Below are 25,121 nucleotides of genomic sequence, written 5' to 3'. Positions count from 1 at the left end.
TAACTGCAAAGTTATGCACAGTTATTAACTGACTACTTTCAACTGATAAATTAGTACTAATATAAAGGGTGTCCTAGAATTATTTTCTCAACTTTAAAGTTTAATAACTATGAAATTATACTAGACAATAACCAAGTACAATATACTATCTAATACACTGCATCACTTCACCCAGTACTGCTGGAAAGATAATTTCGAAAGGTCAGTGCATAATGAAGGTTTTCGTTATCACTGCTGCCGTGCTTTTTGGAGAAATATTCAAGAAGCAATAGTGGAGTGAAATTTTTTGGGTCTGCCCATGAAGCTAACTGGAAGAAAATGGGCACTAAAAGGAAGAGACTGGATTCAAGTACAAGACTAATGCACAATTTTGTACTTAAGAAAGGCCTGATACATACTTTTATATCTCTCTGGCCAGGTCCTCATCTTAAAAGCATCTTACTTTAGTCAACTTTGAAAATGGAAACAGTTGCATTTTCTTTATCAAATGGCTTGATAATATAAAGAATTTGGAAATTTACTGACTGTGATCCATTCTATTGGATGCCTTGATCAGTCTCAAAATGATTACGTATGTTTTAAAACAGAGAGATGACACGTTGTAAGAAAATGTAACTTTTATAGCGGCACTAGGATCTAGTTATTTGCTGCATATGACTGAATGAATCAAACACCATTTTAAGTGAACTAAAATATCATGGTATCCCTGGAAATTTTGTGAAATGGTTCATGGGATATAGGATGTAGACTAGTATTAAACTGTCAGCATTCAACTGAATTGAACCTAATTAATATGATGTCCCTTGAAGATGCATCTTATAAGCCTTGTTTTTCCTTGTGTATATCATGACCTTTCAACAGTAACACTGCCAGCAGCTAATTTTGTTCTGTTGGAAAATAACACAAACACTGCAACAATTATTAACTCAAATTTAGTTTTAGAAAAGACTTTAATCAAATTTCCACAAACATTTATTAATGTCACAATTCACTGTCATTAAATTTTGAAAATGTTCACTATATGCAATCCAGTTCCTCTAAGATATTAACCTTCATTAATAATTTTATCACAAAAAATGAATGATCTGTAATATCTGGCTGTCATGCAGCTTCAGTGCAGTAAGGCAATATTTTTAAGTAAGCCATGCAAACCATTTTAATTTTGATGGTGTTCGGCTACAACAACCTAGGAATTCCTTATGCATTTTAGTAACTACACATTTAAATGAATCAGTTAAGCCTTTCAATTAGAGTAAACAAAAATATCTGCTCTAATACATTGTGAGTATTCTAATAAATATACAAATAGTTATTCTGACACATGGTTGAGTCTGCTTCCATAACTGATGGGTCAGCACGGCTCACTAGGCACTAGGAGCTACTTGATCAAGTAGTAGTGGTTCTAAGGTCAAGAAACCCAACAACGCCTGGGATAGGCGTGTGCTGACCACACGGCCCTCCATACTGCATCCAATGATGCCTTTGGCAGAAGATGACATAGCAATCAGTCAAGCCCGATTGGTCCATTTAGGGCCAGTGTGTGGAACTTTACCTTGCACAGTGTTAAGCCAACATGCAGCTGGAGTCTTAAGTACTAGAAAATCCTATGCAGTTTAATGTTTAGTATCAATCTTGTGAAACACGTGCTTCTGCTGGAATGTTTCAATTGAAGACTGCTGCGGTGTCTATGAGTTAAGGGGAGAGTCTACGAGTTAAGGGGAGAAAGGTTCAGTGTTCATGGTGAGGGAAGCTACTGGCTGGCTAGCACCCCGACTGCTGACTAACCAACAGTCCTCTATATGGTCTCCTTTGCAGATACAATGCACTTGGTTAACGAGCACTTAGGGTGCCAATAGCTCTTACACTGCATGCTGCTGTTGGCAGTTTGTCTCCATTGGTGAAAGACAATTAAAACTGTTAAATCTAATGACTTGTTTCTGCGGAAAATATGAATTGATTACTTTTGTTTTGAACTTGGAGAGCACGAGACTGATGATTATTGATCTGGCTATCATGGATTGTTAGGTTGGTGACTGGTTTTTGTGTTTATTTCTTGTATCGTACCTATCTCGGAATGACAGGATTCCTTGGGAGATTGTTTCATAATCCAATGATACAGCAAGCTTGTTAGTTGGCAAAGCCAATACATTTGAGTGTAAGAAAACTGGTTGTGGTAATGATCTGATCTGCGGCATAGCCCGATGATCGCTGCAAAAACTTTGTGGGGTATTTTCAGAAGGTCCCCATTTCCATTGTTCATGGTGAGGGAAGGTACTGGCTGGCTTTGGTATTGGTTAGGCAGGAACACGAAGACGTATACTGAACAACATTTTCTCACTGGTTTCGCTATCGTATCCAACCAACAACTAATGATTTATCATGTTCACCTTCTTTCATTCACCACACAAACAGTTATCAACAGAAGTATATAACACAAAAGCTGCCAACACCATAAGTGCATTTTTGCCAAGCTCTTTCCCAGAATTCTCCTAAAACCTTCCAAGGTCTTTCTTTCACCAATTTTTGCTGTGATTCCACTTCATATCACTTCACTTCAAAGTACTATCACTAAGGATCCAATCAACAGCATCAAAGAGGCTCTCCAAAACGGCAAAATATAACAGAAAGATCATCAGTCCTCAGTCACAAATGCGGTTTTATTTAAGCTTCTTAATACCAAAAGGGGGGGGGGGTGGGGGTCATTTACTTTGAGCCTCTGTTTTGAAATTATCATAATCTAGTCTGCTACCTTATATTTTAAAATTTTGAAAAAAAAAAAGTTTTTAATGATTTCTTATATCATATTCCACAACTGCTTACAATTTTTCAGTCAAATTTAACCAAAAAATTTAAGTCTTAATAGTGAATGTGACTTTCTGCAGCAAATTTCTTATTCATATTTTCAGGTTCAGGGCCAATCTTACACATCTATATAACTTTAAAAGGTTTGTTGTGAATGAAAATCAATGACAATTAACAGAACTTGTATTTATAATTTTCATTGCAATAGGATCTGCAGCTGTGACAAGCACTGTGATTTTAATGCAGGAGCAAGGCATATCGCTAGATATACTGAGTGCATTATAACTTGATATATGGACATTTTTAGTGGTACAGTAAATTGTATCATGTACACTATGTGAACAAAAGTATCCAGACACCTGGCTGAAACTGACTTACAAGTTCGTGGTACCCTCCATTGGTAATGCTGGAATTCAGTATGGTGTTGATCCACCCTTAGCCTTGATGACAGCTTCCACTCTCACAGGTCCTGGAAGGTTTCTTGGGGAATGTCAGCCCATTTTTCATGGAGTGCTGCAATGAGGAGAGGTATCGATGTCGGTCGGTGAGGCCTGGCATGAAGTCGGCGTTCCAGAACATCCCAAAGGTGATCTATAGGATTCAGGTCTGGACTCTGTGCATGCCAGTTAAGGGATGTTATTCTCGTATAACCACTCTGCCACAGGGTGTGCATTTTTAACAGATACTTGATTGTGCTGAAACATGGAATCACCATCCTCTAATTGCTCTTCAGCAGTGGGAAGCAAGAAGGTGCTTAAAACATCAATATAGTCCTGTGCTGTGATAGTGCCACGCAGAACAACACGGGGTGCAAGCCCCCTCCATAAAAAACATGACAACACCATAACACCACTGCCTCCAAATTTTACTGTTGGCACTTCACAGGCTGGCAGATGACGTTCACCGTGCATTTGCCATACCCACACCCTGCCATAAGATTGCCACATTGTGTACCATGATTCGCCACTCCACGCAATGTTTTTCCATTGTTCAATCATCCAATGTCTACGCTCCTTACACCACGCGAGACGTCATTTGGCACTTACCAGTGTGATGTGTGGCTTGGAGCTGCCGCTCGGCCATGAAATCCAAGTTTTCTCACCTCCCACCTAACTGTCGTAGTACTTGCAGTGGATCCTGATGTAGTTTGGAATTCCTGTGTGATGGTCTGGATAGATGTCTGCCTGTTACACATTACGACCCACTTCAACTGTCAGCGGTCTCTGTCAGATGAGGTCAGCTCGTACGCTTTTGTGCTGTACGTGTCTCTTCACATTTCCACTTCACTATCACATTGGAAACAGTGGACCTGGGGATGATTAGGAGTGTGGAAGTCTCATGTAAAGATGGATGACACAAGTGACACTCAATCACCTAACCACGTTCGAAGTCCGTGAGTTCCGTAGAGTGCCCCATTCTGCTCTCTCGTGATGGTTAATGGCTATTGAAGTCGCTGATATGGAGTACCTGGTAGTAGGTGGCAGCACAATGCACCTTATCTGAAAAACGTATGTTTTTAGGGGTGTTTGGATACTTTTGATCACATAGTGTATGTCCTTGCTCCTATGAATGCACGTAATTGTAAGAAAATAATTCATAAAAGGTTTTTCACTATTTTAGGAGCACATTACTTTTCAGCAATTGTTGTAAAGCTTGTATGTATAAAGCCAATGTTTTTAACATGCTTTCACTAGGAAGCTTATAATTATTTTACAGAAATATGTTAATTAACATATATATATATATATATACATATGCTCTCAATTACATTTAATTATCATTCATAATTGTTGTAAATATGACTTATGTAATTAATTTAAAATAACTTTTAACTATTCATTCTGTTATTGTGGGAACATGTCATTTTTAAGTAGTTGTTACAAAGATCTTACATACAAAATCAATCACAGTACTCTAATGAAACAGTACTGAAAACTATGAGAGTCACGTAAAAACTGCTTTATGGTTACGTGATTTTTGCATTACAGTCATATTTAGTAATGAGTGTTGTGACAATTATACATTCTACAGTTCTGTAATGTTTCATGGTAGAACTGGCAAAAAATTGCATAGGAATTTTCCATTTTACAGGTGTTTTCGCTAATTTAAAATTCTGAATACTGGTTGTTTAGACGAATGCAAATTTCAATTTCTTCAGTTACATCCATGATTTTTGCTTCCTATAACTTATTTAATAATTGAAGTGATTCGCCTATGTTAGGTATTTTGTGGTTGGTATCTTGTTTTCGCTAAGAATCGTGGTTTCTTTAGGTCATGTGCTAACTTCCCGTCCTGTTTGTCCAATAGAAAATTTTGAGCGTTTTTCACAGTTAAATATGTAGATTCCTGATTCTGAAAATGATTCTGATTTCTGGGGTATGTGCCTCAAAAATCTTAGGTAGATTGTTAGTGCTCCTGTAGCTAGTGGGTAATTTTGTATTCTTAAAACATGATTTTAGAATAACTGTTATTTACAGTCATGTTTCGATATGACATAGGTCTTTCTCAATTTTTTATTTTTCCAGTGTTAAGTTGATCAGTCTGTGTATCATAGAATGAAAACTTGATGCATCTAACATGTATATGAACATTCCAGTAAATGAAATTACTGAAATCATTAAAAACAACCTTTACAAATTTAAGAAAATCACTGAAGCAGAAGGTTGTGAAACAGTAGAGCTTCTAAAATACTTCTCATTGCAGAAAAAAATTTATCTCCAAGAAGATGGGGTAACAATTGGTTCATGCCTAGTGGATACATTGGCTGACATTTTCATTAACAATACTGACGAAAATTTTTTAATAAGTTCACGCAAACAGTAAAAAAAAAAAAAAAAAAAAAAAAAAAAAAAAAAAAAAAAAAAAAAAAAAAAAAAAAACAACAACTTTATTACTATAGATGTGCCAAAGACATTTTAATCCTATCTGATGGCACAACAGAAATGAGTAATGTCCTGTATTCACATTTCAACAGTTCACATCAAAAAATTAATTTTAGTGTGGAAACGTAGAAAATAAGAGCATTAACTTTTCGGATTTAAAAATTTCAAATGAGAAATCTGAACACACATTCGATATTTTTCCTAAACCAGTGTCAACAGACATAATTATCCACAGCCAATCATGCCATCCAAGAGCCCACAAGCTCGTATATTTTCGCTCTATGATACACAGACTGATCAATTTACCTTGGAAAAAGAAAAATTGAGAAAGACTCAGAGCTTCTCCAAATATAACTATAAATAACAGTTATCCTAAAAACTTAGTCGACACACATTCTAAAGAAAACCATCAAACATTCGATAACCCCATAGATGAAATAAATTTAATTAGAGACACAAACAAACAACAGAAAAATGAAGTTCTTGTATGGGCATATCGAGGTATTGTTTCCAACACAATTATTTGGTGTTTCAAGAGTACAAAATTACACACTAGCTACAAGAGTACTAATAATCTACAAAGACTACTGAGGCACATACCACAGAAATCAGAGCCATTTTCACAATCAGGGCCATTTTTCACAATTAGGAATCTACAAAATTAACTGTGAAGTGTGTGTGTGTGTGTGTGTGTGTGTGTGTGTGTGTGTGTGTGTTTTTGGAATTTATAGGAACTCAACTTTGAGGTCATAAGCGCCTTTACAGTTATCAAAACAAACTAATGAGGAGATAAACTCAGAAACTTTTGCACACTGATCAAGTGACTGTGTGGTTGCTTTGAGTGCACCTCATATCCACTAAAAGAAATTAGAAAGAAGGAAGGTAGCTATACATCAAATTAAAACACAGAAAAAACAAAACACAGAAGAGCTAAAAGAAAGGCACAGGAAAATATGACTGTCTGACCACTTACAAAATACTTGGGTGAGTCAATCACCCTGTTAACAAATTAAAACATCTCCCTAAAATCTTGTTAAAATTTTTGGACAATTCACAAAACTTTAAAACTTGAACCACATTCATTTGAATGTTAGCTAAAATGGAGTGCAGATCCATTGGCAAATCTGCCGCATCCTGCTGGTCGTAAAATAAAACGCAGTCCAATAACATGTGGCGCACAGTGATCTGCACGCGACAAGCACCACACACCAGGATACTGTTGCTGGAGTAAGAATCCATGCATCGTAGGGCTATGACCCATGCAAAACCAAGTAAGGAGAACCTCGTCCCATCGATGTGGCTGGAAGGAAGTACGGCCATGTAGTGGGCATTATGACACGGACCTTGTTGTCAGCCACTTCCAGCTACTTGTTTTCCCTGCGACACATGACTTTGCACCCCAACAACAAGGTGACAGCATGCATGGGGATGGCACACTGAAATACCTGAGGATCACAACACGCCTCCTCGGCTGCTGCATCTGCCCTTTCATTCCCTGCAACACCAAGTGCCCTGGTACACAGCAGAAAGCTGTCTCTTTCCCCAGTCGTTGTAATGGGAGGCAGGCACCCTGGGTTTTCTGGGTTAATTTATCTGCTGGGTATAAACATTGGAGAGAGTGAAGGGCACTCAGGGAATCGAAGCAGATAAAATATTTGGCATTGGAAGAATGTCGCATCTGTTCTGGTGCCTGCAAGACTACATATAATTCTGCATCAGAAACCGTAAATTCTTGAGGCATTCAGATCTTGAGGACACAATCCGGGCAAACAACAGAACAACAAATGGAGTCCCCCTTCTTAGACCCATCCGTAAAGACACTGATATAGTTGTGGTACTCATATAAATGTTACATAATAGGAAATTAAAAACAGAAGTAGAAGTGTGATCTCTCCGGTACTGCACTAAATCTGAAATGACGCTGGGCCTCTGCTGCAGCCACGGCAACACATTTAAAAACTGTATTTGGGGTTGTATTTGCTCCACATCGAGGGACTCCAACACACGCTGCGCGCAGATCCTGAATGGCATTGTGGCTCGTGGATGGTTGGAGAAAAGGCGTTCCAGAGTCGGGTGAGCAACAATACGATATGCAGGTGAAGTCGGAGCTGCAAGGAACTTACGAGCCTGCTGCACCATGAGGAGCTGCTGCTGGATGGTGAGTGGTAGTTCCCCAGCCTCAGCACACAGACTGGATATGGGACTGGTCCTATAAATACCCGTGAGCCGAATCCCTTCATGGTGGACAGTGAGAATGATCCTCAAATAAGAATGTCTTGCTGATCCATACACTGTCCACTCATAGTCCAACTGTGAATGCACGAAAGTCCTATAAAAGTGGAGCAGACATGCTCTGTCCACTCCTCAAGATCTGTGGCGAAGGCACTTGGTGATCTTCAGTGCCTTGAGGATTCTGGTTTTTAGGTCTCTCACGTGTGGCAACCCGACAATGTTGAGTCAAAAATGAGGCCCAGGAACTCTACTAAGTCTCTAAAATGTAGGATGGTGTTCCTCATATGCAAGTCAGGCAAATTAAAAAATGATGAGAATGATTAAAGTGAACAAACACACACACACACACACACACACACACACACACACACACACACACACACACACTTATCTGCAGAAAATGGAAAACCTGTTTTGCCACCCACTCCTCTAACCTGCTCAAAGTAAGTTGCAACTGATGGCTCACTGTTGCAGCACTGGAGGAGAAACAGAAAACAGCAAAATTGTCCACAAATAAGGAGTACTGTACAGGACTCCTTACCGTAGACATGATACTGTTTATGGCTGTGGCAAAGATAGTATCACTTAAATCACTGCCCTGAGGGACAGGGTTCTCCGGCTAAAACTGATCTGACAGTGTGTCACCAAATTGGGTCCTAAAAAACCACTGAGAAAAGAAAGACGATATAAAGCTGAGGAGGTGGGCACGAAAGCCCCATTGACGCAGTTGTGTGGGAATACAGAATCTCCAAGTAGTATCGTATTCCTTACTGAGATCGAAGAATATGGCAATACAGTGATGATTACATAGAAAAGCCTGCTGAATAGCTGCCTCTTGCAGTGTCAAGTTGTTGACAGTGGACCAAAATCACCAGAATCCACACAGAGAGCAGCTACGGAGTTGCCTGGTCTCTAACAACCAGACCAGATGATGGTTAACCATTCGCTCCTAGATCTTTCCTACTCGAAGGGTCCAACAGTTATTGCAGTATTGCCTCATTAAGGCGATACTCTGATAACTACTGGGATATGTTCAGTCCTTTCCCGGTTTGAGGAGAGGTATCAGAATTGCCTCTCTCCACGAGATGGGAAAGTCACTTGTCTGCCACATGAGATTAAAGCAGTTGATGGGGATTTTCTTTGATACAGTTGGCAAATCCTGGTCGTGACCAGGTCAGTTTTACAAGTCTCAGACAGAACAGACTCCAGCTCCCACATGGAGAAAAAATAATTGTACGTCTCAGAATTGGTGGATCTGAAATCCAATTTTCCCCTCTCTACAGTCACATGGTAGTGACAAACTGCCCGATCCTGGCTGGCATTGGCAATAGTTTTAGAAAATATTCAGGCAGTGGCTAAGCCGTGTCTCCGGTTGTTGTTTGTAGATGCCTCTGTTTCAGTACTGTGGGAGTACCAGTGTTTAGGATGCACAACTCTTGGGATATGATGAGGTCTACCAAGACCTGACCCCAAGAGCAAGTGGAGGTCAAGCCTAATGAGACATGGTGAGCATTGAAGTCTCCCAAGAGGAGAAATGGGTGAGGTAGTTGTTCCAGAAGATCTGTGAGGGCCTCAGAGTCTACTGCATCAGAAGGAGGTAAACATAGTGAGCAATATGTGATCCTCTGACACGTGTGAATTTCAAGTTCAACTGTAACTGCTTGCAGATCAGTATCAGGGGGAGAGCAGAGGAGTGGTGTGCACAATTCAAACACAGGAACACCTCCCTTGTCCCTTTCCCCAGTCGGATCATCTTTGCAATAGATGGTATAACTCTGTATGATAGGGGTATCAAACGCTTTAAAATACATTTGCTGCAAACGGATACACACTGGGCATTCCTGTGCTAGGAGCTTCTGTTCCTCCACATGAATTCTGAACCCATTAACATTCCACTGAAGGATGGGAACCATTTATCACAGAGGGGTTGTACTTTCACCCTGTCTTTCCACTTGGGAGGAGAGCCTACGATATGAGGTGGCTGAGCTTTGCGGCAAGATGATTGCCCCAGTCCGACATCAAGTTCCATTTGCTCTGATGAGAAATGAAGAGATATATCAGAAAGGACAAGTTCAACATCATCAGACAGTGGTTTCCTTTCTCTGTTATAGTCTGATGCTTCGACTTGGATTTTCTGCCCTGCGTGGACTTTGGGGCCACAACCGTGGTTGCAGTAACAGCAGCAGCACTGGATGGTGGACCAGGCTGAACCTTCAGATGGGCAGGGAGCTCCACAACAGCAGCAACACAGTCTTGTCTGCAGTCTTGGGTGGAGGTATGGGCTTTGAAATAACTGAGGCAGCACAAGTGCACTGGCAGGCACAGGTACTAATGCTAACACTGGCAACCTCAGTTTGCATAGAAACTTCATGATTGGCAGGCTAGTAAGGAAGAACTGAAAAAAAATGAGGAAGACTAAATGTGCAAATACAAGACTGAATGCAAAATGGCCAAAACTAGACGATGACGTACTGAAATAGATTCAAGGTCATTGTCACAATGGCATTGGAATTAATACAAAAATGATTCAAATACATGCTCATAGCCTAGAGCTACAGTGGAGCTTAACAGACTTTAACAGCAGATTTGAATGGTGGTACAGGTTTATGAAGCATCGTGGACTCCAGCATGCGAACCATTCCATCGCTTTATTATTAAACATTGAAAGGAAACCAGTATGGAGCTAAGCCAAATAGCGAATATGGGCAAAACTCCTCCGACATTTGATGTGCTGAATAACAGAACTGTTTCCATGGAAGGTGCGAAAACTGTAACATCAAAAGCAATTGGACATGAAAAAAAGCACTACACTGTTGACGTTTCATGTTCTGCTTGACAGGACTAAACTTAGTCCAATAATCAATTTCAAGTACACAACAATGCCAAAACCTTCTGAGATATGGCCAGATGGTGTTGATCATGTACATGAAAAGAGTTGGATGGCTGAGGCTGGTACAAAATTATGAATTAACAGGGTGCGGGAGAGAAGGAAAAGAGTTCTCTTCTTGTGCAAGATCAGTTGAGCAGTCATTTGCAAAATTCTGTGAAAGAAAAACTGAGACAGGGAAATACAGAGCTTGCTGTTATTCTGGGAGGACTCACTTCACATTTGTAATCTCCTGATATCTTGATACATAAACCATTTAAAGCATATATGTGAGAGGAATGAAACAAATGGATGAAACCCAACATGAATTCACACTGAAGGGAGCTTCAACACAACTTACAATCAAACAAATGTGTCAGTGAATAAAACAGTCAGGGTACAGAGGGAGAGAAGTCATTATTGTTAAATCTTTCAAGAGGTGCGACATTAAGTAACACTTTTGATGGCAGTGAAGACCATCTTATATAATGAAGAGGGCAACAATGACGAAGAAGAAGAAGAAGAAGAAAGTTCAGATGATGATTTTGAGGGATTTCAAAGGTCAGTTTGGTTTTATAAACTACGAATTTTTTTAAAGTATGGCTTTGCAATCTAATGATAAAAATGTTATTTAAAAAAAAATGTTTAAAAATTAAGGTGTGTCTTAAAAGTCCATAGCATCTTGTAGTCTGTAAAACATGGAATAAATTTTTAGGTGTTTATATTGATAAGAACTTTAACTGGAAGTCCCATGCAACTGATCTTAAACATCTATGTTCTATGACTTTGGCATAATTAACAATATTGGTTTTTTAAATGAAAATGTCACAAAGTTAACTCACTTGCCCTATTTTCATTCACTACCATTTTATGGCTTAACATTTCATTCACTTCTACATATTTCCAGAATGTTTTAGATACATATATTTGATCAGACTTTTACAGAAATGTCATGAAGCATATTATCAAAAGGAAAGGATAGATTGCCACTCACTGTAAACATGACACACTTAGTTGCAGACAGGCACAATGAAAAGAATGTTATGCATTAAGCTTTTGGCAAAAAGACTTAACACACTTACATCGACACAAGCAAGCATACCTCACACACATGACCACTATCTCTGCCTGCTCAGGACAGACAAACTGAAATGCGTCAGAGGGGAACAGCAAACTATAGTGGAGTGGGGAAGGAGGAAGGACAGTAGGGTACAGCTGGTGGAAGAGGGGAGAGTGCTATGTGATGGAATGTGCAAGGACTAGAGGTGGCAGACACATCTACCTTGTGTAGTGTGTCACGAGGCTAAGGGATAGAGAGGGAGGGAAAAAAAGGGAGTAGAAAGAAGAGGAGCACAGAAGGGGAAAAGACTGGTGGGTACTCTAGCAGAGAGCAGTGCACAATGAGGGTGAGAAGACGTGAGTTGGAGGCTCACAGGATAGAGGCAGTAGAAACTGTAGGTCGAGGCCAGGATGATTTCGAAAGTGGAGAATGTTTTGTAAGGATAACTCTCATCAGTAGAGTTTAGAAAAGCTGAGTGGGGGGAGGGGGGAATAAAGATGGCCCATGTTGTAAAGCAGCCATTAAAATAATGTACAACTGCATGTTGTGCAACAGGATGGTCCACTTTGCTCTTGGCAATAGTTTAAGGGTGGCCATTCATCCTGTGAATAGCTGGTTGCTATTCACAGCAATACAAATTGCTGAGCAATGATTGCAGCCGAGCTGGTACAGGATAGGAAGTGATGTGTGGTTGGATTGGGCAGGTCTTGCACATTGGTCTTCCGCAGGGATATGATCCCTGTGGCAAGCAGTGGAGATCAGGCGTTCGTTGTATAGGGATGGACTAGGATTGTGTGGTGGGGCGACACCAGATTAGGAGGGATGGGAAGCATCTTGGGTAGGATATCCCTCCTACCAGAACACGATGACCGATTATCAAAGCCCTGACGATGACGTGGTTCAGTGGTTCCAGTCCATTGTGATATTGGGTGGTCCTTTGCAGGTGGTCCTTGGGGGTGGTGGGAGGATTTGGGGTATGTGGAGATATGGCACAGAAAACCAATTTGCGGACTTGTCCACACACAGACAGGCAGACCAATTCCACTCACAGACAGGCACTAATCCCCAAACCTCGTCCACAGAGAAATTTTCCGTGCCATCCCCACACACCCCAAATTCTCCCACCACCTCCAAGAACCAGCTACAAAGGAGCACCCCTCCCATCAACCACTACCACCCCGGACTGGAACAACTTATCCACATCCTTCTTCAGGGCTTTGATTATCTGTCATCATGCTCTAATATGGTCCCTATGCCACTCCCAAACCCAACCCGTTGTCACAGGGATCAAATCCCTCTGGATGACCCAGGTGCAAGACCAGCCCAATCCACCCACACAGTACTTTCTATTCCAGTCCTGTCACAGGTTTATCCTATCCCATCAGAAGCCAGGGCACCTATGAAAACAGCCAATTCAGCAGCAATAATTGCTCAGCATTATATTGGTGTGACTGCCAATCAGGTACCCACAGGATGAATGTGCCTGTCTGCAACTCAGTGTCATCTTTACACAAAGTGGACCATCCTGTTGCACAACATGTAACTGAACATAATGTGCCTGATTTCAATGGTTCTGGATCCTCCCCTTAATATCACGCTGACCTCAACCTATGGTAACCAACTGTCCCAACATCCTCCTCCCAAAAGTTTCCACCCCATCTGTCCTATCACCTCCTTCTAACTCATGCTTCCTCACCCTCATTATGCACTGTTCTGTGCCAATGCTCCCACTGATCTTCTCCCCTTCTATCCTCCTCTCCTTTCCACCCCCCCCCCCCCCTACCCCCACGTACCTCCATCTTCCCACTGCTGCACCAGGTAGCCTTGTGTGCCACATCTAGTCCCTGCACACTCCGTCAGGCAGCAGTTTCCCCTTCCCCCACCCACACCCTGCTATCCTTCCCCCTTTCCTGCTCCGATGCGAATTGTTGCTCCCATTTGACATGTACCAGTTTCAGTCTGGCCTGAACAGCCAGAGACAGCTTGGTTGGCTGATATGAGAGAAGGGACCAAATAACAAGGGGAAGGAAATTGAGCAGCCCTTTCAAAGGAATCAAGGAAGATCCAAAGAAGAGCGGCGCGTTTCATCACAGGGTTATTTGGTAACCGTGATAGCGTTACAGAGATGTTTAGCAAACTCAAGTGGCAGACTCTGCAAGAGAGGCGCTCTGCATCGCGGTGTAGCTTGCTCGCCAGGTTTCGAAAGGCAGCGTTTCTGGATGAGGTATTGAATATATTGCTTCCCCCTACTTGTACCTCCCGAGGAGATCACGAATGTAAAATTAGAGAGATTTGAGTGTGCACGGAGGCTTTCAAACAGTCGTTCTTCCCGCGAACTATACGCGACTGGGACAGAAAAGGGAGGTAATGACAGTGGCACGTAAAGTGCCCTCCGCCACACACCGTTGGGTGGCTTGCGGAGTATAAATGTAGATGTGGATGTAGATGTAGAATCATCCTGGTATATGCAAGAAGGGACCTGTAAAGTCTACATGAATGCATTGCCAAGGTTGGTGTGGAGCGGGCCAGGGGGAACGGAGATGCCCTGGGAGCTGCCTGTTGTCAGGCGCAACACTCACAAGCTGTGACAAAATGGAGAATTTCACCATCAATCCCTGACCAAAATACATGTCTCCTAGCTAATAGTTTAGTAAACAAAGTTCCCTAATGGCGCTGATGAAGAGGGCATAGAACCTTGTGCTGTAAAGTGGTGGGAATGACTACTCTGGGTGAGAGGTCTTCTGTGGACAACAGCAAAACACCGTCAAAAACAGAACTCGCCAAAAAGTGCTTCAGCAGTTATAATCATATAGGATGAAGTTTACAGCCAGGCAATTGAAGTCAGTGGGTTATCCAAATATTAATTGAGAGGGTTATACAGGGTGTCCCATTTATCTCGACCACCCTAAATAACTGTTTGTCCAGATGCAAATTACAAAATGTTTCAAGCAAATGTTCTTTAGCCATCAGAGGGACATCAATCAGCACAATTCCCTTCATTGTAGCTTTGTTTTTTACAAAGATTTGAACAGCCCTATGACTTTTTTTTAAATAGCACCCTGTATCTTTTATTTGGTAATTCATTTCCTCTTGCAAAGATCTATTCAAAAATGTATCACAGTGTACCATTCACCGAAGCACAACATTATTAATTACATAACACAACATTGACTTTGAGCCCGGGATCACAAACTCATCCACTTGCTGGAGTTGTCAGAAAACAAATCAAAACCGTGTAAAAACATAACACAAAATTGACTTCGACTCTCCTGTACCATTGCTCAGGAGTAGAACATTCAAAGGTGCTCAAAATGGTGACCCTGGACACCAATACACTGGTGCACTTGTTGAATGGAAGGATTATTTACTGCTCCTAGTGTTGCCTGCTGAAGACAATTACGAGCAAGCACAATACATTCCTGCACGTCCTCTGGAGTTGTTGGAATATCACGATAGATAACGTCTTAAATGCATCCTCAAAGAAAAGAGTCCAGAGGATTTAAATCAGGAGACCTAGCAGGCCAAGTAACTGTTCCTCCTTGACCAATCCATATGGCAGGATACCTTCGGTTCGGAACATGACGTGCACACAAGGCATTGTGTGCTGGACATCCATTGTGTTGATACCACATAAGCATTCTGATTCTTAGCAGCACTTCATCCAGAAAAGGAGGAAGAATTTGTCCGAGGAAGCATACGCTGTGCCATTTAGACTACCACTGATGAAATAAGGGCCAATAATTGTAGTACCAAGCATCCCACACCAGACGTTAACTCTTTATTGACGCTGATGTTCCACCTCTCTAAGCCATTGTGGGTTGTCGTAGGACCAATAATGCGTTCCTTGTATTTACCTGTCCTTCATTTGAGAAGGAACATTCATTAGTATATAGAACATTGGAGAAGTAGTTCGGGTTCATGAGGATTTGCTGATGTGCCCACTGACAGAACTGTACATGAATCAGGAAATCATTCCCATGCAATTCTTGATGTAGGTGTACATGGTAAGGATGGATCTGGTGATGTGTAAGAATACGAAGTACACTGGTTTTAGGAATGCTAATCTCGATGACGATTGCATTGTCGTGGGTTGAAACTTCCCGTTTCCTGAAGCGTTGCAACAAGACAAGAAAACATCCGTCGGGAAGGTGGGTTCTTGTCAGGATATCGCTCCCTGTACAGTTTCGCTGCCTAGGTAGCATTTTGCCTAACTTCAACAACAACAACAACAACAACAAAAGAAATGTTATGTCGATGCAGTTTGGAGGAAGGACAGCCTTACTGTATGCCTACTCTACACAACAGTATTTAGAAGGACTAAACTACTGCACTAAATGTACCCGTACATAAGAAAACAGTATTGCAATTAGGCTGTTCTGCTAACTTACATTCCCCATAGAGGAGTAGCATTTCTACCTTCTCTTCGTTGGTGTACAATCTACTCACACAATTCTTCAACTGATGATGGTTGACAGAGTGACGGGTGTGCATTCTACTTATGTTTATATTTGTCCTCTGTCAACGTCAGCATGTGGATGTGTTCCATTATCCCTAGTAGCTGAACTAAGCGCTGGGAGCGCCAACGTCAATGTTGTGTTATTTAATAAACAACATTGTGTTTCAGTGAATGGTACACTGTGATACATTTTTGAATAAGTCTTTACGAGAGGAAATGAATTACCAAATAAAAAATACAGGGTGCCATTTAAAAGAGACATACCGCTGTTCATATCTTTGTAAAAAATGAAGCTACAACGAAGGCAGTCATGCTGATTGATGTTCCCCTGATGGCTAAAGAACATATGCTTGAAATATTTTGTAATTCGCATCAGCACAAACAGTTATTTAGGCTGGTCAAGATAAATGGGACACCCTATATATAGTAATTGTGTAAAAAAGTGGCATACACACTGAAAGAATCTAGATTTTAACCCTTTCAGTCGCTGAGGTTGATGTGATGGTAAGGAAAAAAAAAAAAAAAAAAAAAAACAGTTGGTAAGGAAAAATAGTTGCGCATGGGGTCCAAAGCCTGACAAAGTGGTTTATCGATGCAGCCCTGTTGAACAAACAAAACCACCTGGCAGAGAGCTGGGTTGGTGGCAACAGCAGATGCCATGCAAGAGCTCGTAACTGGGAAACCCTCAACTGTGGCCTGCATTTGATAATCCATATGGAAGCAAAGGAATTCTTCATGATCAAAGTTGCTATCAGCTCTGATACGAAGGCAGGACAAGATGTCTCCACTGGCATGTCTAGATTCAGGTTGAAAATTGGTTTTGTAATTGTAGCAAGATAAGAACAGTGCACAGCATTGGAGGTGGTGTGCTGCTTTGTCAGGCAAGGAAGTGTTAGGGTTAAACAAGGAAACCAAGGTCAGTAATGTGGTGAAATCTGGAGCTATACAAAAAAAAAAAACATGAAGTTTCTTGAGCTTGGACTATGGCAAGAGCCTTTTTTTCCAACTGAAAGTAATGGTGCTGGGACGGAGTATGAGATATAGAGGCAAAGGAAAAAGATCATTCAGAGCTGCCAGCATATCAGCATGCTAGGACTGCGTCGAGGCCATATTGTGAGGTGTCAGTCACCAAAACTATGAGCTGGCCTGGAGAGAACTTAGCTAAAAAGAGGGGCTGAGAGTAGTTTGGATTTCAACATTCGAAAAGTACATTCGGAATCTAGGCACCATCTAAAAGGTCATTCTTGCATAAAATGGCATGCAACAGGTGGCCCAATATGGCTGCCCTAACAGAAATGGCTGAATCTCCTTTGTGGACAAGGGACAAGGCATAGACGTAGCAGTAGATATGTGGTCTGGTAGTGGGAAAACCCCATTCCGCGAGGCCTCGAACCCCAAATAAAATATAGAAGGTTGGAAAAAAAAAGGGAGAGAGAGAGAGACAGAGAGAGAGACAGAGAGAGAGAGAGAGAGAGATTTCATGAGGTTACACCATACGCCTGCTGACTGTAAGACAGAAAACGAAGTGCACAAATTTTTCACGCAATAGGCTGTGGAGGAACCCATAACAACAATGTCACCCAGATAATTAATGCAACCCAGGAAAGTCATAGTCAATTGCTCTAAAAATCAGAAAATAGCAGAGGCACTAGCCACACCAAATGGAAGAGCCACATTCAAAACCAGGACTCACTGAGACTCTTCACCCACACAAATCTGCAGATACACTTTGAGGAAAGTACTGGGCACCTGATATTTTCGCCAACAGTTCCTCCTGGTATGGAAGAGGATACGTATCCATAACCGACTGCGCATTGACAATAGTACTAAAGTTGCCGTAGAGGCGAAGTTTCCCTCAAGGTCTCCAAAACACAATTAGCAAAGATGACCATCCACTAGCCGTAACAGGTTGCACCCCCTCTAGAGACTGAAATCGGTCCAATTCTGCTTTTACTTGAACTTTCAGGACTACAGAAACAGAACAACAAAAGTGAGGCCAAGCTGTGGATTTCAAAGAGATATGAGCAGAAAAATTCATAGCACATCCTTTATCTTCTGCAAACAAGGCCAAAAACTCCTCACACAGTGTTTCCAACACAGTACCTGATCAGAATGAAGGTGAACTGTATCGGTGATAGAAAATCCAAATACCTGAAATGCATCCGTCCTAAACAGGTTATCAACACTGGCATCAGCTACCACTAAAAATGTTATGGAGCGAACCACTGGTTTGTAAGAGACAGATGCCACACGTTGTCCCAACAGTGCAATGTTCCGTTTGTTGTAAATGAAAAGCTTCCGCGTGATCGGTGGCAACAGTGGCGAGCCTCAACTCCTATAGGTTTAAGAATTTAATAACATCACTGCAGCACCTTTGTCGACCTGTAGCCGGAAAAACACTTAACTCAATAAACAACTTGGGTGAAGCCACATGTGTTGGAGTCACACAATTTAAGTCTATGATCCTATCCTGAGCAACCTTTGACAAACGACACAAGGAGGTGATGTGGCCTTTCCTCTGGCAAGCATTACAAGTAGGCCAGCGATTAGGGCATGCTGAACATATGTGCTGGACAAAACATAAAGGGCAAGATGGAAATAGAAAACACTGACTCTGGCTCTGGGGCAGTTGTAGTTGCTTGGTTGGGCATTGTTCAGCTCAACAGTGGGCCTGCATGTTTACCATCATCACTGCTGCTTCCTCATGTAATCTATCTGTCATCCTAGTGGGCACATCTTGTGACACTACTGCAACCTTGTCCTACACTTCAATTTGGTCAATCACTTCCCGAGAAACTGAAAGATTGTGCTATTTGCGGAACTTCTGCCAACGACCCCCCCCTCCCTCCCCCCCCCCCCCTCCTACACAGAGTAAAGCCTTCTGGCACACTTCCTTGTCTGAAGCTAAACAGACAGTACCCTGTCCATCAATAGAAGCCAAGAATGTGATCACAGCCAAAGTAAGCTGTTTAATCAGGGCCTGTAGCATGGCGTCCATAATGAATTAACCTGATAAAACCGAACTTAAAGATTGCACATACGGAAATCATTCCAAGTTTGTCGCCAGTCATGTAATAACCAAGAAATATTGAAGCTGGTCCAAGTAACATAAATATGGCTTCATTTGTGAACTGCTGAACAATAATGGAAATAAGACTCTCATGGATTCCCATGCAACAAGACACAGAATGCTGACTTGAATGGCACCACTGGAAGAACAGAAAAGAGAGACTGTTAGCATTGCTCTGCATTTATGTACACATGCACTAGTAGCAGACTACAGCATGCAGTACCAGTAAACAAATCCAATGATAAACTTGCACAGGAGAAGGAGACAAGGGTTAACATGTATAAGTTTTCATCACAGGTGCAAGTTGCTCCTGGAGGTCTTAGTTGGTAAGAATGTCACCAAAGAAAGCAATAATCTGTGTTTGACCCTCGGGCTTTAATAAAGCAATGTGAGCATTCTAGGAATGTAAACAGTCAACATTATATCAGTACCCTACACCCCAATAGTAGAGATGCTGTCTCTCATTACTATGAGTAACTTACTTGGGCACTGTGTGAAGTACCAGAGGCTGGAAGGGCAAGGGAAATCTTGTGCTGGTCTCAGATTTCCACCAGGAAGGCACACCCCTAGACCTGTACCTGAACCATCATCACACCATCCACAAGCTGGATCTTCTCGACAATCTGCACATGTGGCGAAGAAGCTGCAAGAAGATTTTCCTGAAATTCAGAAAAAATTCATACATAAACATTTTCTTAGTCCAAAATACTTCATTTCTAAGGGTGTGAGGGATCTATCGGTAAGTTTCAATACATTAAATATTTGACTGCTGACACACTGATAAAGCATACACCAGAATCATACCTGCATTCAGTTTTTCACTGGGATGACTAAGTGGTCTGGGAACTGAGGAAGCCAATGAGGTTCTTCAGTGGTTTTGCTGAATATGCAGTAGAGATAGGAAGTTAGCAGAACAGGCATGGGAAAGTGCTACCCTTCAGGCTGAACTAAATAAGACTACATAAGATCTGAACTGTTTAGGAAAGGGGAACAGGGCAGAGGGGTGAAAATGACAACACATAATGGATGGAACAGGCTTAGTACTTCTTCCAGCAGCTTTGTTCTTTGTTGTAAACATGAAAAAAAAAAGCCTGACCTGTTTCTTTAGGTCATGACTGATGGACCTCCAGCAGATGTAAGTGCCGACAAGGCACACCAGACTTCCAGTAAGAAGCTGAGAAGTAAGTACGCACGGAAACCAGTAAGTAGTAAGAAAGTTTTGTTTCCAGGTAGTTCTCATACTAGAAGTGTAGGACAGTTGTCACAGGATGAATTAGCACTGAAATAGCAGCTGACTTTATTTATTTATTCATTTTTCCTGGTGCTGGTCTGGATTAGGTAACAGGGGTTTTAACTCTGCACAAATTTCATCAAAGAAAATATCTTGGTTTTACTGCGCAATAGTGTTGACTGGCATTTCTAGTACCATGTGGAGTGTGAGAGATCTGGTAAACAGTGTGCGTGTGTGTGCGGCGGGGGGTGGGGGTTGGGGGGGGGGGGGGGGGGTGGAGGCAGCGAGGGAAGGAGGGGGAAGGTAGAGGTTAGGATAGAAACAAACATTCAGTTTGAGAAAGAGACTAAACAGCGCAATTCAAATTATTCTCTCCAGATAACATTTCTGTCAGTGTGAAATGCCAGCTATATATATTGTAGCAGAATATTCAGAGGCTGCTAGTCATCAAACCTAGCTGACCTAATCTGCTTCTTTGAACACCGTGTAATCAATAGTAGACAACACACACACACACACACACACACACACACACACACGACTGCAGTCTCTGGCAACTGAAGTCACAGTTGCAAGAGACTGCAGTCATGTGTGTGTGGGTTGCATTTGCGTAAAAAGTTCAAATGGCTCTGAGCATTATGGGACTTAACTTCTGAGGTCATCAGTCCCCTAGAACTTAGAACTACTTAAACCTAACTAACCTAAGGACATCACACACATCCATGCCCGAGGCAAGATTCGAACCTGCGACCATAGCAGTCGCGCAGTTCCAGACTGTCGCACCTAGAACCGCTCGGCCACCCCGGCCGGCTGCATTTGTGTGTGTGTGTGTGTGTGTGTGTGTGTGTGTGTGTGTGTGTGTGTGTGTGTGGTTTATTTTTGATAAAGGCCTTGCTGGCAGAAAGCTTATTTGTGGCATGAAACTTCCTGGCAGGTTAAAACTGTGTGCCGGACCAAGACTCCGAATCAGGACCTCTGCCTTTCGCGGGCAAGTGCTCTACCATCTCATTCTTATTTGTTTGTTGTGCCTATTTGCGACTCAGCATCTCTGCTGTATGGTGAGTAGCAACTTTTCTTTTCATAATATTGTTACATTCAATCCTGGATTTTCCATTGTTCAATGTAATCACTAGTATAGATTTGTTAAGGGTTACAGGATTTACGTTAGCATCTCACTTCTGTACAGCAGAAATTGAAACAGGAGGAGTTGCCACATTCATCAGAAATTGTCATATTTATTTTTATTATCTATTTCATTAATGTAAAAGTATGCAACAGGAGTAGAATTTCATGACAAATCCTTTATAATAGTAAGTTTACACTGAGCATCGGCAAAAAATAGAAATCTGTTCATGCATCACCTTGAAGCTCTATTGGTCTACTTAACCATAAAGAAAAATGTAATAGTGACTGCTGGTGACTTTAATACAGACTTTCTTAGAAATTCTTCTAGTGAGAATTTATTGCAGTTGTTAACATTTGCGTCTAACTTTATCCCTAATGTAAACTTCTCAACTGTGGTAGTTAACTGCTCAAAAACATCTGTGCCCCTACATGACACCAGCTGCATGCACAATGCCAGTGTTGTAGCTTAGCAAGTGGACTATGTTGGGGTTGTGTCAGGTGGGATGGGTGGATGGAGAGGAAGGTGGGAGGAAGGAAGAGGGGGAGAGGGTGGGAGTGGGGGTTGGTGGCTAGTGGCTTGGGGGAAAGCAACCAGTTTGCCGACTATGAATGTGGGAGGAAGGGGTGGCAGATGCGTGGCTGGGTGGGCATATGATTCACAGGTGTCCGAGTTTGGGGAGCAGTGCTCATTTAAGGTGATATGTGAATATGAAATGGGAGGTAGTGATGGGATGGAAGAAGGGGAATCTGTGGGTTGAAGGGTGTAGGGACAGTGCATTACCGGATATTGAGGCCAGGTCATTTATGGGACAGAAGGATGAGTTGCAAGGATAATTACCATTTGTATAGTTCAGAGAAGCTGGCTACAGAGTGAAGGATCCACATGGACTGAGTTACGAAGCAGCCACTGAAACTGAGCATGTAATGCTCAGTTGTACGTTGTGCCACCAGATGGTCCACTTTGTCCTTGGCAACAGTTTGGCAGTGGCCATTCATTCTGGTGGACAGCTGGTTGGCAGTCATACCATCATAAAAAGCCGTGAAATGTTTGCAGCACAGTTGTTATGTGACATGGCTGCTTTAACAGATGGGTAGGCCTCTGATGGGGTGGGATAAGCTTGTGATGAGTATGAAATGCTGGGTGGTCTTGGCAGGTCTTGCACCTTGGTCTTTGCAGAGATATGATCCCTGTGGCAAGGGGTTGGGAGTGGGAATAATATAGGGATGGACTAGGCTGGGTGGGAAGATGATGACCACTTTAGGAGGGGTGGGAAAGATCTTAGGTAGGATGTCCCTAATTTCAGCACATGATGATAAGACAATCAAAGCCCTTACGAAGGAAGTGGTTCAGTTGTTCCAGTCCAAAGTGATATTAGGTAACAATGAGAGTGCTCCTTTGTAGCTGATTCTTGGGGCTGTAGAAGGCTTTAGGTTGTGTAAAAATATGGCATGGGAAATCTGTCTGCAGATTTTTTAGTGTGGAAGGGATGACAGCTTTCAAAATTCAGGGACTGTTGGTGGTTAGTGGGTTTAATGATGACAGAGGTGTAGATGGTGCCATCAGCGAGGTGGAGATCAACATGCAGGAAGGTGTCACACTGGACTGAGGACGACAGGGTGAAGCAAGATGGGAGAGAAGGTGTTGAGGTTGAGAAGGAATGATGATAGGGTATCTTGGCCCTGAGTGGAGATGACGAAAGTATCAATGAATCTGAAACAGGCTACAGGTTTGCAGTTTTGGGAGGCTAGGAAGGTTCCCTATAGATGGCCCGTAAACAGGTTGGCATTTGAGGGTGCAGTGTTGCAGATTTAATTGTATGCCTAATCTTCAAAGAAGTAGTTGTGTGTCAGGATATAGTAGGTAAGGTGTATGAGGAATGATGTAGTGGGTTCTGAGTCTGAAGGACATTGGGAGAGGTAGTGTCTGATAGCAGCATGGGCATGGGAATGAGAATGTTTGTGCATAAAGAGTTGGCATCAACAGTGATGAGTAGGGATCCAGAAAGTAAAGATGGTGGAGAATTGGTGAAGGTAGTGGTTAGTATCTTTGATGTGCAAGGCTAGGTTGATCTTTCTGCCAAACAAGCACAGAAATCCTTTCTCTGGGAGCACAACAGCCAACAAACCGATTTCCTGTGTTGTATCCTCACACTCCCTGTCCTCCCACCGTGCTCAAGAATCAGCTACAAATAAGAACCCCCACCCCCCCCCATCCCCCACCCCCAACCTTGTAACCCAACGTCTCCAAGGACTGGAACAACTGAACCACATCTTTTGTCAGAGCTTTGAGTATCTATCATCATCATGCACTGAAATGAGAGAAATCTTACCCAACATCCTTACCACCAATCCTGAAGTGGTAGTCAATTGCCCACACAACCTACACAAAATTATCATCATCATCATCCATCCATCCCCAGGCCAGTCTCAATCCAACCCTTGCCACAGGAATCACATCCCCATAGAGCATCCAGGTGGAAGACCTGCCCAATCTAACGACTTAGCAGTTCCTACTCCATTCCTGTTACATGCTTACACTATCTCATCAGAGGCAACACTACCTGTGAAAACAGCCATGTGGTCTATCAATTAGCTGCAACCATTGTGACACTTTCTACACTGAAGAGCCAAAGAAAATGGTACACCTGCCAATATCACGTAGGGCCCCGCGAGCACGCAGAAGTGTCGCAGCATGGTGTGGCACAGTCTCTACTAATATCTGCAGTAGTGTTGGCGGGAACTGACACCACGAATCCCGGAAGGCTGGCCATAAATCCAGGCTATATGCTATAGGTTTGCAGTTTTGGGAGGCTAGGAAGGTTTCCTATTGATGGCCCGTAAACAGGTTGGCATTTGAGGGTGCCGTGTTGCAGATTTAATTGTATGCCTAATCTTCAAAGAAGTAGTTGTGTGTCAGGATATAGTAGGTAAGGTGTATGAGGAATGATGTAGTGGGTTTTGAGTCTGAAGGACATTGGGAGAGGTAGTGCCTGATAGCAGCATGGGCATGGGAATGAGGATGTTTGTGCGCAATTGAGAAGTTTAGTGAATTTGTGCCTCCAGTTATTTCGAATTTTCAAATGTTATCCGGCATCAATAGCAAGAAGATGATCAACAAAAGTGCTTCGCAAAGTTTCAAGTCTAGTGCTACGCAAAAAACCTGCAGTGAAAAATCATCCAAATCAAAATGTAAGTGTGTAACATGTGAAGTCCATCCTGACAAAGCAAAACTAGTTGAAACTATTAATTCGTTGCAAGAAATTGTGCGCAGATCCTTGGCAGAAAACAGAGTGTTAGCTGATAGACTCAAATGTCTTGAAAATGATCATGGAAAACTAAAAACCGCCGAGCAGGGCGTAAGTGAATTCGACAGAAATAAAGTGTACACAGTAACCGA

At 42.1% G+C, this 25,121-nt stretch overlaps 1 protein-coding gene across 1 annotated transcript in view; it reads right to left on the bottom strand.

Moving 5' to 3' along the window:
* The window catches only part of LOC126473640 (attractin), a 293,725-nt gene that overhangs the window by 111,319 nt on the left and 157,285 nt on the right, over window positions 1-25,121 (bottom strand). The window contains exon 15 of the mRNA XM_050100828.1: window positions 19,851-20,027. Coding sequence (XP_049956785.1) covers window positions 19,851-20,027 — 177 coding nt within the window. The remainder of the gene's footprint in view (window positions 1-19,850; window positions 20,028-25,121) is intronic.

Source organism: Schistocerca serialis, chromosome 4 (assembly GCF_023864345.2).
Source record: "Schistocerca serialis cubense isolate TAMUIC-IGC-003099 chromosome 4, iqSchSeri2.2, whole genome shotgun sequence".
Lineage (NCBI taxonomy): Eukaryota > Metazoa > Arthropoda > Insecta > Orthoptera > Acrididae > Schistocerca > Schistocerca serialis.
This window is presented reverse-complemented; position numbering and strand designations above follow the sequence as displayed.